The sequence below is a fragment of the Nuphar pumila genome, chromosome 1 (assembly GCF_984573655.1).
Source record: "Nuphar pumila chromosome 1, dmNupPumi1.hap1.1, whole genome shotgun sequence".
Classification (NCBI taxonomy): domain Eukaryota; kingdom Viridiplantae; phylum Streptophyta; class Magnoliopsida; order Nymphaeales; family Nymphaeaceae; genus Nuphar; species Nuphar pumila.
The window spans coordinates 182,988,912-183,007,785 of record NC_143249.1 but is presented as its reverse complement, the minus strand read 5'-3'; the positions used below and the strand labels follow the sequence as shown (position 1 = coordinate 183,007,785).

The following is an 18,874-nucleotide window of genomic DNA, read 5'->3' as shown; positions in this document are numbered from 1 at the left end:
CTTGATGTGTGCATGATTAATCGGATTTGATAAGATGGGTTTTTGATCTTGGTTTTGGTCATCTAAAATAGGAATGGGTAAGACATGATTACTAAGGGTTTTTTCAACATGTGAATGAAAGGGAAATACCTTCTTATGAAATATGACATCACGACTCAAAGACAATTTGTTTGTCAAGGTCGAATACTTTATATCCTTTTTGTCCATGAGGATATCCAACAAAAAATACACTTGTGCGCATGACCATCAAATTTGTGTTTATAATTGATGTTGTGGGCAAAACATAATCAACCAAAAACCCTTCAATGTTGATATTTTTGTTTAGATTTGTACATCTCATATGGTGTTTTATCAAAATGTTTATTCAATCTTGAGGTGGGTAATCTGTTTATTAAATAAGCTGCCATGAGAAACATTCACCCCAAAAGTTGATGGGTAAGTTTGCTTGAAATTTTAAGGCTCTTGCAATTTCTAGTAGGTGCCTATGCTTGCGTTCAAACACTCTATTTTGTTGGGGTGTTGAAACACAAGAATGTTGCAAAATTCCATTGGTGGAGAGAAAATTTCGCATATCATGAGATAAAAAACTCAGATCTATTATCAGACCTAATGCATTTAACTTGTGAGTTAAATTGCACTTTAATCATATTGATGAAGGTCTGAAGCATGGTTGCCAGTTGAGGAAGCGGGAGCGGGAAGCGATACGGGAAGCGGGAGCGGGAAGCGAGGCACTTTCAAAATTTTAGGAAGCGGGGAAGCGTGGGACCACTTAGGAGCGATTCGGGAAGCGTCTCGGAAGCGACCTAGGAAGCGTCTCGGAAGCGACCCAGGAAGCGTCTCGGAAGCGAGGGGGAAGCGAAAAAAATAAAAATAAAAAATAAAAAATACAAAAAATTTGAAAAAACAGGGGAAGCGAGGGGGAAGCGTGGGGGAAGCGAGGGGGAAGCGTTGGGGAAGCGTGGGGGAAGCACGCTTCCCATTAAAGGGAAGCGCGTCCCCCATTAAAGGGAAACGCGTCCCCCATTAAAGGGAAGCACGCTTCCCAAAAAAGGGGGACGCTTCCCCCCACGCTTCGGAAGCGCGACGTTTCGCGCTTCCGAAGCGCGCTTCGGGGAAGCGCGCTTCCCCTTTTAGCTAGGCGCTTCCGGTAACTCTGGTCTGAAGTGATTCCTTAGTTTGAGATTTGAAACATATAAAAAATAACCAAGTGGCATGCGAAAAATCATCCACAATAGTAAGAAAATAATGTGCGCCAGTAATGGATGGAATGAGATATCCTCCCCAAATATCAACATGAATGAAATAAAAAACACAAGAAGAACGTGAGTCACTATCAGCGAAAGGTAAACAAGTTTGTTTTGCTAACGAGCAGAAATCGCATTGACAATTATTAAAGAGAATCATCTCATTGTGTTGAGATAAATGCCTTAGGCGCTGAGAAGATAGACGCCCTATTCACCAATGCCATAGGTCGAAAGTAGGTATTTGGTCGGTGGAGATGGCATCAATATGGTTTGGCTCCGTCTCTAGATAGTATAGTCCCGTGTGCACTTTACCCATACCAATCATCCTCTTCGATTGATGGTCCTGGATTTCACAATGGGTAGGAAAGAAATGAATGTCACAATTCAACGATTCAATAAGTTTACTAACACATATTAAATTGAATTTAAATGATGGTACATTAAGAACATAGTCTAGTGTAATGTATGGAGAAATGGTAGCTTTTCCAACATGGGTCACATAAGAAAGTGTACCATTTGGAAGTCTAATAGGTTTTGAACAATGGGGTTGGATTGAAGATAGCGTGTGTAGTGAGCAACACATATGATTGCTTGCTCTAGAGTCAAGAATCCACACGCTAGAAAAAAATGAATTAAGTTGGCAAAGTGATTACCTGTCATGTTCACCATTGGCTCTTTACCTACTGATTTAAGAGAAGAATTTGTTGTATTGGTCCATGGTAAGTTGAGGAGCAAGATTGTTGGCTCAGATTGGACTTGCGCTGCAAAATTTGGAGAGATGATTTTCCCCATTTTGGGTGCCAATACGCTGATTATGAGGATTGATGGTTCTTGTTGGGAACCCATGAATATGATAGCAGGGATCTTTAGTGTATCCCAACTTTCCATAATGATCACATTTTGGTCGCTCTATTTGCCCTTTACCCTTGAAACAAGGATTGCTTGGTGGGAATCGATTTAGTCACCTATTATGATCTACAACAACAACCACATTATTTTCAACCATTGACATAATTCAAAGTTCTTTCTGTCTTATTGCAACAATAAGTTGTAGGCTTTATTAATATTCAGCAATGGATCCATGATCAAAATTTGACTCCTTATGAGAGCATAGGATTCACTGAAGCCCATCAAAAAATCTATGAGCCTTTGTTGTTGAAGTAAATCCGAGAGAGACTTGGAAGCTCCGCAAACACATATAGGGATAGCAAGTTGTGTTGATAACTCGTTCCATAAAATTTTCATTTTTGTATAATAATTTGAAATAAAGAGATTTTCTTGATGTAGGGTTATAATGGAGCGACGAATCTGAAAAATTCGTGGTCCATTAGTTTGAGAGAAACGTTCATGAAGTTCTTTTCATATGTCTGTTGCTGTTTCTCCATAAATTACACTCTCCGTCAAGTCCTTTGACAATGAGTTCAAGACCCATGAAAGGACCATGTTGTTACATATGGTCCAGATAGCAAAAGTGGGTGAAGATGTGTCCAGTTTTACAATTGAACCATCAACGACACCCATTTTATTTTTTGTTGATAGAGCCACAGTCATGGCACGACTCCATGACACATAGTTATCACCTATGAGAGCGCTACTAACCAATATTTGTCCTGGGTTATCTGAATGATGTAAAAAATATGAATTATCATTCGACTCATCGATAGTTGATTCTGGTCCATGGCCGCTAGATCCGTTACTTTGAACAAACCTAACACCTTCATCGCTCAAAACAAAATTATCTTACTAGCTTTGATACCATGTTAAGAGGAACGAGATAGGGAACAGTTGACGGAAAACATGATATCAAGAAGAATGTGATTCATTCTCTCATTTGTAAAGATGATCGTTGTTTACATTGACTCATTGGCCACGTTATATATCAATCACAAAATGTGAACTAACTCCTATAAAACAGGGAAATTACAACAATATATGCGATAAAGGTAAATGGTCTACGAAACAGGAAAATTACAACAACATATGTGATAATGATATGATAAAGATAAACAATATCATTTGTGCTAAGGTTAGCACAAATGTAGCAACAACCCACGTTCATTTGATTTTCGATCTTTGAAGATAGTGGCAGTTGCTAAAGCACAAATGTAGCAACTGCCCACGTTCTTTGAGGACACAAATACAGATGAGTCTAACGAGTTTAACACTTATGGCCTGTGTTACCTCTACAGGGTTAGGGTTTGCCATTAATGCGTAGGTTCCTTTAAAGAAAACAAATATAACGTTCCCCCTTTTCCTCTTAGATCAATAAAAGGAGTTCTATTTGTTGGAAAAATAATTCAGTGGGTATGGCAACTTATCTAGAACTAGGTATGCTCGGAGGTGTGTGTTAGACAGGCTATCTTTAAAGCAATAGTTGCCCCACTTAGGATTAAATCCTTGGTGCAATGGGTATTCATGCAACATCACTCTCAGGGTACAACAACACTTTCATTTACTTGCAATGGTTGGGCCGTGCCTTTCACTGGGTGAGACCGAGCTACTCGACATAGACTACCTTGCTACCTTGAATAACATCTTGACTCGAACCAAAAAACACTATGGTTAGGTCTAAGCTCATATCGACTCAAACCAGGAAGTGCTACGACTAGGTCTAAGCTTATATCGATTCGAATTGGGAAGCACTTTGGCTAGGTTTAAGCTCACATCGACTCGAACCGGGAAGCACTACAACAACAACAACAACTACGCCTTCATCCCAAAACAATTGGGGTCGGCGATATGAACCAAAAAAGAAAATCATTCTGGGTCTTCCACATGAATCCTTCTCCTCCAATCATTTCTATCCAATGCCATGTCCTCGGTGAGGTTCAAAGCATTCATATCCTTTCCTATCATCTCCATCCAAGTCTTTCTTGGCCTACCCCAACCTCTTTTAACTAATATATTTTCCCATTTCTCCATCCTTCTAACTGGAGCATCATTAGGCCTTCGCCGAATATGTCCAAACCACCGTAAATGATTCTCTCTCATCTTATTTTCAATGGATGCAATGCCTACCTTCTTACGTATCTCCTTGTTCAGAATCTTATCTTTTATTGCATTTCCACACATCCATCTAAGCATACACATCTTAGCTACACTCATTTTTTGAATACGATGCCTCTTGGCAGCCCAACATTCCGTACCATATAGTAAAGCGGGCCTCATTGTCGTCCTATAAAACTTTCTCTTCAACCGCAATGACATTCTACGATTGCACAACACTCCAGTTGCACTTTTCCATTTCATCCACCCAATCTTTATCCTATGATTTACATCTCCATCAATTTCTCCATACTTTTGAATGATAGATCCTAAATATTTGAAACAATCATCCACCGATATTTCTTGCTCACCAAGCTTCACTACACTCCCATCACTACTTCGTTGCTTACTGAACCAACATTCCATATATTCTGTCTTACTCTTACTCAACTTAAAACCTCTTACTTCCAATGTCTGTCTCCATAATTCTAACTTAGCATTAACCCAAGCTCTAGACTCATCAATCAAAACAATATCATCAGCAAACAACATACACCACGACACATTTTCTTGAATTGATCTTGTAAGCTCATCCATCACTATAACAAATAGGAAAGGGCTTAATGCAAACCCTTGATGTAACCCAACCGTTATAGGAAAATTGGTTGTCATCCCTCCACAAGTGCGGACATTGGTTACTACTCTTTCGTACATATCTTTAATTATACTAATGTACTTGAGAGAAATACCTTTCTTCATCATTGTCCACCAGAGAACATCCCTAGGTACTCTATCGTATGCCTTCTCCAAATCAATAAAAACCATATGCAAATCTTTGTTCCTCTCTCTATATCTCTCAATAAGTTGTCTAAGAAGATGTATAGCTTCCATAGTTGATCTTCCAGGCATAAAACCAAATTGGTTCTCCGATATCATGATAACCTTCTTCAACCTATACTCAATCACCCTCTCTCAAAGTTTCATAGTATGATTCATGAGTTTTATACCACGATAGTTTGTGCAATCTTGTATATCACCCTTATTCTTATATAGAGGTACCAAAGTACTCTTCCTCCACTCATTAGGCATTTTATTTGTCCGCCAAATCTTGTTAAAAAGATTTGTCAACCATTCTAAACCTTTCTCTCCCATGCATTTCCAAGCCTCGATAGGTATACCATCTGGGCCAACTGCCCTTCTTGATTTCATTTTCTTCAAAGCCTCTGCAATTTCTTTCTTTTGAATCTTGCGCATGAAGTCACGATTCATCTCATGAAAACGAATGGAGAAGTCTCCAAGATCCTGAGCATGACTTCCATTAAATAGTTTATCAAAATAATCTTTCTATATCTCCTTAATCTCCTCATCTTTGACTAAAACCTTTTGCGTTTCATCTTTGGTACATTTAACCATACCCAGATCCCTCGATTTCCAATCTCTCATCTTTGTAAGCCTATAAATATCCTTCTCGCCCTCTTTGGTATCCAACTTGTCATAAACTTCCTTATATACCTTATCCCTCGCGTTTGGAACTACTTTTTTAGCTTCCTTCTTTGCTATCATATACTTCTCCAAATTCTCATTATCACGACTCTTACTTAGATTTCTATAACACTCTCTTTTAACCTTAATAGCTAATTTGACATCCTCGTTCCACAATGATGTATCCTTACTTAGCGGTGCATCGCCTTTAGACTCACCTATTATCTCCTTAGCCACCTTTCTCATGCCACCCACTATCTTATTCCACATTGAATCTGAACATTCGTCGAGACACCAATCAACTTCCTTAACTACCTGCTCTACAAACATTCCTTGTTTAGCTCCTTTCAGTGCCCACCACTTAATTCTAGGATCTATCCTATGTCTATCCTATGTCTATCTCTTTTGCGGCATTTTCTAATTCTAAGATCTAAAATTAAGACTCTATGTTGTGTAGCTACACTTTCTCCCTGTATAACCTTACAATCGATGCAACAACCCCTATCTCTCTTTCTAAGTAGGAAAAAATTTATCTGACTCGTATTAACCCCACTTTTAAGTGTTACTAGGTGAGACTCCCTCTTCTTAAACCAAGTGTTTGCTAAGATCATATCATAGGACAAACCAAAATCTAAAATCCTTTCTCTACTTTCGTTTCTTTCTCCTATACCATAGCCTCTATGGATACTCTCAAATCCATCCCTACTAATGCCTACATGTCCATTAAGGTCACCGCCGATGAAAAACTTTTCTTCATAAGATATCCCTTGTACTACTCCATCTAAATCTTCCCAAAATTGACGCTTAATGAAATCATCTAAACCTACTTTTGGTGCATAAACACTAATAATATTAATAATATCCGTACCTAATACTAATTTAATAAGTAAAATCCTATCTCCCTTCCTACAGACCTCAACTACATTATTTATAAACTCACGAATAATAACAATCCCTACTCCATTCCTATTCCTGTATACCAAATCTTATATCCCCAAGGTTCTATCACTTTTTCTTTCTCACCTACCCATTTGGTCTCTTGTAGACATAAAATATCAATCTTTCTTATACACATAACATCTACTAACTCTACCAACTTACCAATTAAAGACCCTATGTTCGAAGTGGCTAACCTAATTTTATGATCTTGAACTATCTTCCTTATCCCCACCCGTCCAACAAAGTGAGGGAACCCTTACCTATTTGACACCACACCGGGCGCCGGTGTGACGCGTCGCTTCTGGGCGACGACCTAGCAACCCTTGCCCCATTTATCACTGCCTCCAGGCCTATAGAGTAGAGCGCGTCGCTCAGTAGGGAACGCCCCAACGAAATTCTCATATTGGTTCATATTCATAGGGTATGACTAAGTTTTTATGTTGGCTGTCATTGGCCTACCGCAACCCTCCTCCTTTATCTGGGCTTGGGACCGGCAGTGTATAACTAAACAGTTATACACAGGCGGAGTTAAGGTCAAGAGAGCGTGAGCTAGAAGGTTGAAGGGAGCTAGAGGGCTCGATGAACTAAGGAGCTCGAGAGAGCTAGAGAGGAAGTGAGGAGATGAGTGGAGAGATTTCGAGGTGATGATGGAGAAAATGGGAGAGGGCTTGGGTTTATATAAGCCCAAGCTCGAGAGCAAGAAATTAATTTCTAATGACTAGTAATAAAGCTACAATCAACATCAATAAAGCTATAACGGCTATCAATAAGTGGCTCTAAATGGGCCCAACAACTAGTAAAAGAGAGTAAATGGGCTAGGTGCAGTCAATAGACCAAAAGGTTAGTCATAGGGTCCAAAAAGACCATGAAAAGGCTAAAAAATTCCACCAAAAGGGGTGGTTAACTGCGAGGTCAAACACTAGGACAGATTCTGGACCATTATGGCCATTACAGGGTGCATGCGAGGGTGTTGAATAGATTATGACCAAGTCAAATAGTCAAAGTTGACTAGGTCAAAGTTCTAACATTGTCAATCAAGAACCTAAGTCAAAATCAGCTCAAGCCAACTAAAATTAGGTCCCTATAATTTTGAGACAATTACCCAACACCATGATCTGGATGAAGCTTAACTGGAAGAAGATAATGGAACATACTACAAGAAGTGACAACGTGTTACCCTCTTGAGTCCATGCTACAACAGTAAGGTAAGCTAGCAACAAGTCTATGGAAAGTCCCAGCTCTTCGTGAAGGCAAGAGCATGTTGATCATGCTTTATCTTGGTTATGTACAACTAGATGAACAACTCTCAGTGAAGAGGATGTGTTTTTGATTTCCCATTTTGGCACTCTTTTAGGTTAGCCGCCTGGTATAGAAGAGCCAAAACCGAATGTGTCCATGCTTTTTTGTTGGTTACTTATACATGTTACAATGAAGGCATCTTTGTTGAGGAACCAAAGTGCGAGCTTAACCAAACCAATATGGTCATATAATGTATGAAAGAAGGGATGCAACCCACGAGAAGTGGTGGGAGCTCCCAGGTGAGTATATGAGGGTTGGTCATAATAATGGTAACACTTTCCATGATTGACTGTGGTGTGACGGTCTTGGTTAAACCTATGACACGACAGCATTGTACCACAAAATCTTTCTTTTGTTTTCACTCGGGGTCTTTAAGATTCCTAAGATAATGTTGCCAACTACAAGGGCGTGCTTCTTTCTGACTGAATGGTTCTCTTGTTTCTACTTGGTAGTTGTAATACAGATGTGCCAATTCTTCTTCTGATGGCTTTGCTTGAGTTCATTTTATCATTGTCATTAATTAATAAGGCAATTCAGGATGGAAACTTTGGATGATTGCTTGGTTCTATATTATAGCCATCTTACTCCTTATGTTCTTGGAGCCTTGTGTCGTCTCTTTCCGTTCAAAGTACAAAGTTTCTATGCCATGTAACATGCATATTTCAACAAGGCTGGCATGCCTGTGGTGACATTGGTGGTGCCAGATATTTCCATGGAGAAGATATTGGTTGCTCACCTGCATAGACACATAAATGTTATATGTGTATATTGTATATCACTTTACATATTTTAAATTTTAATAAAATTCCTATTTGTGCTCTCAAATCTATACACACTTAAACAATGTGCGTGCCCCTCTTGTCAACTCTTTACTATTCTTTTCTTTTTCATCTCGTCCATGACTTTGTTGACATACCGTAGATCCATATTGATATCCATGTGACATAGGTTATAGGACTGTTGCCAAGGGCTTTGACTCTGCTTTGGTCAGTTGGTATTATTAATTCTTCCACAGTGAACAAGTGGCCAATTGTGCTTGTGGGGTTGATAATGGCATGCATACTCATTGAGATTTCAAAACATTTTGATGTTTTATCTCTTTTCTAATATTAGGATGATCTTTTCCATCTCCATACAATCTTTTTTTCTGGTCAAGGCATTGCCATGCATCTAGTGGTTCTGGCAAATCTGCCAACACTTTTGGGTTCGTATTTACTTTGTGGTGCATTTGGCTTGAATCATATTTGCTAGCATTCATGCCATCAATGCTGCTATCTTGGAGGATGTTTTTGCTAGTGTCTAAAATCATATGGTTAGGAAAAGGGCCTTTGTTAACTTCTATATCTTAAAAGTAACAATTCTCATCCCTTTGTCATTGATGAGACCGTTCTTACTTTCCTCCTCATCTTCATGTTGTTTTTGTTCCACTCTAGGATAATTCTGGTTTTGCACACTGTAGAAAAGGGAGGAAGTGGTTGTATGTTTATCTATGTCTTTTCCTTTTCTTCTTTTACAACCTTCTTTGTTTCTGCTTTATTATATCTTTTTCCTGCTGTGCCATATAGGAGCTCAATTTTGTTATAATTGTTGGTAAAATTTTAAAGCTTTGTGGAACCAGAAACTGCATAAATGAGCATAGGAATAGCTAGCAGTTTAAGTGTACTGAACATTTCTCTGTTTCTAACACTTGACTCCATTTTTTATTGTAGGGAATAAGCTTGCAGTAATTGAAAATTTAGGTGCAACAGAGGTAAGATTTATGATGAATTGTTTTCGTTATCTAAAACATTATGAGCACTGTATTTCTTAGAATCCTATCTACTGATGATAAGAGTCCATGATGCATAATATATATATATATATATATATATATATATATATATATATATATATATATATATATATATATATATATATATATATATATATATATATATAACCCTCCAGATGTGAGCTGCATATTAAGTTTAGTAGAAAATGACCTTTGGTTCATGTTTTCCTGATGTATAAGTCAGAACCTACGAGGGTGTACCAAATTTTCAATGTCAAAAAAACATGTCTGTGTCGAAAAACTATGAACCAAGAGTCAATTCCTATTATTTTGATCATGCTGAACACATCCATGAGGTCAGATTTGGTCAAAACAACCACCCCCTATGAGTTATAACTAGGGGGTTCATTAACCACGAGGGTAGTAAATGCTATCCCTATATATAAACATATATGTTTCACTGTTTTTTGCCAGTGATGATGCCTTAAAGAAGCCTGTATCTTACAGGATCAATTTGACAATATAGATCTGTCAGACAATGAAATTGTCAAGCTTGAGAATTTCCCTTATCTGAATCGTCTTGGTACTCTGCTTGTCAACAACAACAGAATTACTCGGATCAATCCCAACATTGGAGGTCTAGTTGCTTCACACCATTTATAGTTTTTTATTCCTTTGGTCACTGGCTCCTTTACTGGCTTCTTCATTATTCATACTCTCCAACATTTTGTTATTTGAGAAGTGCAGAATACTTGCCTAAACTACACACTCTGGTTCTGACAAATAATCGATTGGTGAACTTGGTGGAGCTCGACCCTCTTGCATCACTTCCCAAGCTGCAAACACTCAGCCTGCTAGACAATAATGTTACCAAAAAACCAAATTATCGGTTATATGTCATCTACAAGTTAAAAAGGCTGCGCTTGCTAGACTTCAAGAAAGTGAAACAAAAGGTAAGATGGTGGTCACTGTCAGAACAATCTATGTTTCTTGCTTTTGTTGTTTTACTTGGTAATGATACTTACATGCTTGCACTACCTTAGTTTATAACAAAATCTACTTGGATAAAATTTCTTGAAATTGAAGAAAATTACTGTTTGTTAGCTTATATGTCTTGTCTTTTATGCTTTCATAGTTTCATGTTTATTTCTACCAATTTTTGCCCAATCTCAATGTGAGGCTATTTGCAATGAATTGTATGTGTGCCTCCTCTCCTACATTTCATGTGGATATCTGTGAGCCTGATGCCTGCTGTGTTAAACATGGAGATCAAGATACAGTATATCGACTGATGAAGAACCTGCCAGCCAGGACTTCTTAAGATTTGTGGACAATTATAATTTCAAACAAAAAGCTATGTTTCTGGAGAAAAGAAAAGTTATCTATTGTCCATTGAACACTTTTATTTATTCGGTAATCAAAGTGAAAACAAGTCAGTTTTTTCAATCAAGTAACTGGTACTTGGTAGAAGATTTATTATCAACAGCTGTGGTTATGGCTACAATTAGCTGGAGGTAGTAGCAGTCAGATAAGACCCTTGGCAATCTGGTCAAATCTTCTCTTTCTGCTTGCTGTCATTGAACAATCTCTAGATTGAGAATGTTGTGTACTAGAGGCTCTGTTGTCTTGTTGTTGATTTCAATTTACATCTTTGTTACCTAAGCTGCAAATGTACAGGAACAAGTATAATCTATAATTCATTGATTTGGATAGTGTTGTAATTGTCTAAAGCTGTTAATTTCCAGAATTAGAGCCATTTTTTGGGGGGGTTTGACCTTCTTTTAGGGTGTTTTGGATATCACCTGAGAATTCTTGATGTGGGACTGGGCCCACATTTTACTCGTTTGGGTGCCATTCCCATGGAATTGTGGTTCCGTTTGGGCTCTGTTTGGGAACTATTGTTGAGAAGGGCGATGAAATAACATCCTCCCACGGACATTGTTGAAATCCTCCAATTTTATACACCATCACCCTCCCAACTTCACTCCGATCTTTGTTGCCCCCTCCCAAAACTGGGAAACCAAGTGTCGGAGATGTGTGGTGTGTCGGTAAATCCATGTTGTCGCTCCCATTGTGGGCTTGGCTTCCAAACAGAGCCTTAATTCCTTCATTTTCCCTTAAATGACACTTTTTGTCTTTTTTAGCAGAATACACATTACGACCAGTAGGTGTTAAAATCTGTCTATTGCTCTCCAATTTTTAGGAGTTCTTATGAATGGGTACTCTTATTTGTCTTTTGTTGGGCGACATTTGTTTACACTCTATGAAAATCGTTCTCTCACTCAAATGAAAGCATGATTCTCATTGGCTCCATTTTCTCATGCCAAAACAATGGTAAGAGAATGGGTAGAATCAGAATCACAAGGGTTCCCTTGTGATTCTGATTCATAAGGCTCCAAATCACATTTGATTTGGAGTTGTACATGGCCGCCAGCAAAGCAAATGCAACCTTTGTCTACAGGTTATGTAAACACACCCTTAAAAAAATGCTGGTCCACCTTGCACCCTTTCCATGCTAAACTTGGTTCTTGTAGATGGATCGAATAGGACTCTTTTTTGCTGTGTCTAGACGTGTCTCTATTACTTTAGGATTAGAAAGAGTCCAACTCCTTTCTTTCTCCAGAAAAGGTTATAAAGAACATAGTAGAACTTAAAATGTGAAGTTTTGTTGAAATTGCTTTTAGTTGCCCAGTGAAAAGTTTCCTTGACTCTTCAACTTGAGATTTGGGGTCCTCGCACCCATAAACAACAGCTGCGAGCTCCCTTTTTCAGCAATGATGCGGAAACCTACCTGTTATCTTCATGCTCACCCAAAGTGTTACTTGGATTTGCTCTTTCTCTTCTTTAAGTTTTTTCTTCCATAGTTATGTTTGGATCCAGTAAATATCACTTATTTTGAAAATATTGTGATATCATCATGATAAAAAAATTAAACTTTTTGCATTTTCATAAATTTCTGTGTTTCTTATATATTGTATTCAATAATTTATTTGCTCTGATGTTTTCTTAAAAAAACAAAAATCTAAATCTATTGAAAGATTTTCCCATGCTAAGAGATCCTGGTACTGAGGTTTGTGACATCGGTTCAAGATCTAGCTTGACTTTAGATAACTACACCCATTATCGGATAATGTGGGTTGACCCTTCTGCATCCATAAACAAGATCATGTATGCCAAACTCATGGGTGAAATGAGTGAATGGGATGATGTTATGATGGCTTTGAACAAAGAAATGGTCTTTTTTTTTTGGCATGCTAACTTGGTTTGGATCAGTAGATACTAGTGAGCAATCATTGTTGTTACTGCATTATGTATTTGTTGTTTGATATCTGTATCTGTCATTAGGATATATTTTTTTGTTTTTTTTTAAATGGTGGGATGCCACATATGGTGGCAGTTGTAACTATCCTTATCCTTATCTTTTAATAGTTATCTTTTATTATTTCCTTCTTCTACTAGCTGTTACATCTCTCTAAACAATTTATGATGTTATAAGAGCTCTGTTACCATGTTTGATCCCATACCCTAAGTACCAAGTTTATATTCTCTTCTCTTCTTCCCTTCTATATTTGATTCCTTTAGTTTAACTTCTTTCCATAGGTTTTTTCATCTATTTCTTTCTCTCTTTTCCTTTCCCTTCTTCTTTTCTCCTCTTTTCTTCTTGTGTTTCATGCTGTATCTGTTTTGTTGTTCTACTTTCTATTGAGAGATAACATTAGTTGGATCTGGGTTTTGGATCCAGATGCAATATGTGTAATCTGACGTTACAGTTTGTTTCTTTATTCCTATTTTATTCTTTCCAATATTGCCCCTTGTTAGTTTCTTGTAATGTGTAAGATGTGGGCAAATATGTAAATGGTGCTTGTGTGTTAATTTTTAATATAATGGAAACCTCCCACACGATCTCCCTCCATTGGGAATCGTTTGGACAGAAGCAACAACACCCCAGCACATTGTCTCTCCTTCTTTCTCTTTGTGATTGCTTTGGACACCCATGGATACCAAATCTAACATGGTATCAGAGCAGGAGGTAGACTGATCACATGTATTAACGTACACCCTAAGAGATCTTGAGACTTTCATCCTCTTATTTGCCTCTTTTCAAGTTTTTCCCTTTTCTGTTCCTTCTTCTTTCTCCTTCTCTAAATCCTTCTATCAACTTTTAATTAGGTTGTTCCCAGTCTTTTCTAGTGTCGTTCTCAATCTGTTTTGGTGATGTTATTATCTGATTACAAAAAAAAAGAAAAATTCTCTCTTAAAGTGAATTTCAGTTTTCTGCAAATATCCTGTTTGATGTCAATTTCTAATCTGTTTCTTTCTATTATTTCTTTGGCTTTGACGTCATGTTTTCTGTTGATTATCTGTCTCATGCATTTGCTTGGATCCTATTCTCCTTTCCTTTTATCTCCATATTCAGATTTGTAGAGAATTTATTTTGGGTTTCTTCATCATCATGTCACATCTTTTGATTATCAAAATATTGTTTTATATTAGACTCCTCTGAAAAAGGTGCAGGATCCGATCCGATCCATGTCACCGTCCATGTATGTAAAGATGTATTTAGTTATGGGGTCTGGATATACCAGACCCGACTCATAGTGTAATGTAAGCTTAAATATATGTTTAGCTTAACTGAAATCGTGACAGCCGAAGTCGATCTCTCCCTCTCTCTTTCTCTTCTCTTTCTCAATACAGGAACACAAGGAAAATTTACATGATATCAGAGCAAAGATCCAACTAAGGGTTGAAGTGGATTGCGAAGGTGCGGAAAATCAAGGTTTGAGGTTTCGCCTATTCTTTTCTTCATTTCCTTCAGATTTTTTTCTCTACCACGATTTCAATCTCCACTTCTCGTTTTCCCTTTCTGTTTTCTCACCTTTTTCACGCAGTGAATCCCTAATATCACGTGGATTTCATTTCCACGATTTCTTCCTTTAGTGGATTCACATCTCACGTGAATCCCTAATCAGTTCACGCAGGATTCACGTGAATCCCTAATCAGTTCACATCTCACGTGAATCTTGATTTTTTTTTTACCGCGATTTCAATCTCCACCTCTCGTTTTCCCTTTTTGTTTTCCCACTTTTTTTCACGCAGTGAATCCCACGTGAATCCCTAATCTCACGTGGATTTCATTTCTACGATTTCTTCCTTTAGTGGATTCACATCTCACGTGAATCCCTAATCTGTTCACGCAGGATTCAAAAAAATTTTTTTTTTGCTGTCCAGCCTGCTGTGGGACAGAAAATCTGTTCATTCCTTTGCTCTCATTTGTTTTTTTTTCTCGTATTATTTTTGTTCTGACTGTTACGAGTGGGATTCACATTGAAAACTCAGTGCTTTCTTCTGACAATTTCTGGTCGGTCTATCTTTGAGTTACTCAGCCGAAAAAAAAAGGCCATCAGCAAACACCTCTGACTGCACACTGAGCACTCTGTGAATACTCAAAAAAAAAAAGGGGGGGTTCCCTTGTTAAAACTCCTTTTCATGGATCTTCATTCCTCTTCATCCAATCTTTCCTCAAGTTTTTTCACTCAACTCGTTTCTGAAAAGTTAACTACCTCAAACTTCTTGATTTGGAAGAGACAAATTATTCCTTTTATAAGGAGTCAAGGTCTCTTAGGTCACCTTGATGGAACCACTCCCGTCCCACTCGAATTTGTTACGAGAGAAGAAAAAGATGACAAAGGAGTAAGTTCAATTGTGTATGTAAAGAATGTTGAGTACCTCAACTGGGAAAGGAAAGATCACTCAGTGGTTGCATACATCACTTCCACCTTGTCCCAAGAGGTCCTTGTTGCCATCCCCGACAATTGTACTGCTCTGCAACTTTGGAAAAAATTGGTTCAAACATATTCACAAGTTTCGCAGGCGAGAATGGTTTTTCTCAAGAGGGAATTCCAGATGTTGAGAAAAGATTCCATGACCATCATGGAATATCTGAACAAGATGAAGACTATCATAGATCAACTTGCAGTTATAGGATGCGCGGTGAATGACAACGATATGGTACAACATACTCTGAGTGGATTGGGATCCGACTACAACATGATCGTCACTTCCCTATTGTGTCTCCCTGCTCTTCCTACCTTTGATGAGTTGCGAGCAAAATTATATCAGTATGAGATGACTCTGAAAGGGTTCTCTGAGGAATCTCACGTTCACACAAATTCTCAAGAAGTTTTTGCCACAGGGGTGTCTTATGGTAGAGGACGCGGACGAGGAGGACAAGGGCGAAGTGGACACGGAGGGCGTGGTTTGCTTCCCACTCCAAATATGTTAGCTCATGTGCAGGGGTCAAGATCCATTCCTACCTGCTTCCTTTGTAATAAAAAAGGGCATATCAAGGCGAATTGTTGGCATAATCCAGAGAATAAAGGAAAGTGTTCACAGACAGAAAACAAAAAGAAGTTCTCAAGCAGTGGAGAGATTAAAGATCTGTTGATATCTGCCTTGTCAGAGTTGAAATTGAAGCAGAGCGATGAAGGCACCTGGTTTGTCGACTCAGGGGCAGCGACTCATGTAACATGTGATGCAGGTAAGATTTCTAATCCCAGTCCTTATTTTGGAAAAAGTAAGATTGTCACTGAAGATGGATCCCACCATCCTGTTTCTCATGTTGGAAAAACTGTCATTCCCATGTCACATTCCACTCTTACTCTTTCTGACGTTCTTCATGCTCCTGACATTAAGAAAAATATTGTCTCTGTTTCCAAACTTATTGATGATAATAATGCTTCAGTTGAATTCACTCCCTTCTCTGTGCAGGTCAAGGACATTCGCACGAGGGAAACATTCGCTGAAGGAAAGAGACGAGGCAATATGTATGTCTTTGAAGAAGCTCCTTGTCATGCTGTCCGCCCTGTCCACCTGAATTCAGAGCCTTCATTAGAGTCGTGTTCATCCTCTTCTGCTAATGTTTTTAATATTTCTGAATGTAATAAGCCATTCTTATGGCATAGTCGATTAGGACATTGTGGGGGTCATTTCATTGAGAAACTTGTATCTAATAATCTAATTCCAAAAGAAAGTCTAAATAGGGATGAGAACAGTCACAAATGTTCCAATTGTCTTTCCTGCAAGAGTCATGTATTGCCTTTTCATTCCATTAATAAGAGAGCTTCAAAACCTTTTGAGATAATCTGTTCTGATGTATGGGGACCAACCCCAGTTGCCTCTGGATCTGGGAGCAAATACTATCTAATCTTTGTTGATAGCTATACTCGATACACTTGGATATATTTCATAAAAAATAAGTCGGAAGTCTTCTCTTTGTTTCAAAATTTTCTTTCCCTTGTCAAAAATCAATTTTCTGAGTCCATTCAATTTTTCCAATGTGATGGAGGTGGAGAATTCTCATCCCGTGATTTTATCTCTTTTCTTCAAAGTAATGGAATAGGAAGAAGGGTGTCCTGTCCTCACACCCCTCAACAAAATGGAATTGCTGAACGAAAACACAGACATATCGTTGAAAGTGCCATGAGTATGCTTCATGACAGCAATCTTCCCATCAACTTATGGACAGAAGCCTTCCATTCTGTCGTGCATGTGATAAACAGACTGCCTATGGTTATTCTGGAAAATAAATCTCCTTATCACTGTCTTTTTGGAACTTATCCTAGTTATTATGATCTGCGTGTTTTTGGATGTGTTTGCTATGTGCATATCGATCAGTCCCTGAGAAACAAGTTTCAAGACAAAGCCCAAAAGTGCAGATTTGTGGGATATGCATATGACTACAAAGGATATAGGTGTTATGATCCCACCAACAAACGTATCAGAACCTCAAGAAATGTTGTCTTTGATGAACAAAATTTTGATCACGGAGCTAACACAACGAGTATGTCAACTGAAATTTACCATCCTTGGCTAAGCTCAGAACTTTTTGCTGGCTCCAATGAAACATGTTCCTCAGATTGCGTGCAACAAGAAGAGGTTTTTGAGAACACTGGGACGTCGGGGTCACAGAATGCAGAGGAAGTACCGGGCAGATACAAAGGCATTGTTTATTTTAGACAGAGACCGACAACATCAAGCCATTTAGATCAGGTCTTAGTTGCCAATCCTACTCCTTCTCATACCCTCGCAGTCAGAAAATCAAACCGCATACGTCATCCTATTGACAGGTGGGTTAGTTATAACAACTTCTCCTTGGATTTTCAATTGTTTTTAACTGTCATCAATAAGGATGAAGAGCCCATCATGTATTATCAGGCAGCAACTTCTATAAAATGGGTAGAAGCCATGAATGATGAAATGCAAGCCTTGCATGAATGTGGAACATGGGAAGTTGTTCCCAGACCACCTGACAAAAATGTTGTCGGATGCAAATGGGTCTACAAAATCAAGTACAAGCCAGACGGAACCATTGAACGATATAAAGTAAGGCTTGTAGCAAAATGATTCACTCAAGAAGCAAGGCAAGACTATGATGAGACCTTTAGTCCGGTTGTAAGAATGAGAACGATTCAAATTATCATTTCCCTGGCTGTTGAACATGGATGGAAGTTGAGTCAGCTTGATGTAAAAAATGCATTCTTACATGGGGATTTCAAGGAGGAGGTATACATGGAACAACCCCCTGGATATCAAGAACAAAATTGTAAAACCCATGTATGCAGGTTAAAAAGAGCCATCTACGGCGTGAAGCAAGCATCTCGCTCTTGGTTTGATAGCTTCTCATCTGAGATTCAGAAACATGGATTTTCACGTTCCATGCTGGACCACTCATTATTTATCTTTAAAAGCCAGTCTGTGACCACTCTATTATTAATTTATGTCGATGATATTATCATCACAGGAAACTCTGCGGACCACATTCAAGAAATAAAAGACTTATTAGGTCAAAGGTTCAAAATGAAAGACCTTGGAGTTCTACGCTATTTCCTTGGTGTAGAAGTTGACAACCAGGCTCATGGATTGACACTCACTCAACACAAGTACACCGTAGATGTTCTCAGCAAGGCAGGCATGAAAGACTGCAAACCTCTAGGAACTCCGAGTGTACTTCATCAAAAACTTAGCGCTCATGATGGAGATCTGTGTGATGACCCCACCAAGTATCGCAGCATAATAGGAATGTTACAATACCTCACATTCACTAGACCTGATATTGTTTATTCAGTCAATCAAGTGTCTCAATTTATGCATGCGC

At 38.4% G+C, this 18,874-nt stretch overlaps 1 protein-coding gene across 1 annotated transcript in view; it reads left to right on the top strand.

Moving 5' to 3' along the window:
• The window catches only part of LOC149851608 (U2 small nuclear ribonucleoprotein A'-like), a 72,043-nt gene that overhangs the window by 2,848 nt on the left and 50,321 nt on the right, over positions 1-18,874 (top strand). The window contains exons 2-4 of the mRNA XM_090001669.1: positions 9,659-9,699; positions 10,228-10,357; positions 10,468-10,673. Coding sequence (XP_089857795.1) covers positions 9,659-9,699; positions 10,228-10,357; positions 10,468-10,673 — 377 coding nt within the window. The remainder of the gene's footprint in view (positions 1-9,658; positions 9,700-10,227; positions 10,358-10,467; positions 10,674-18,874) is intronic.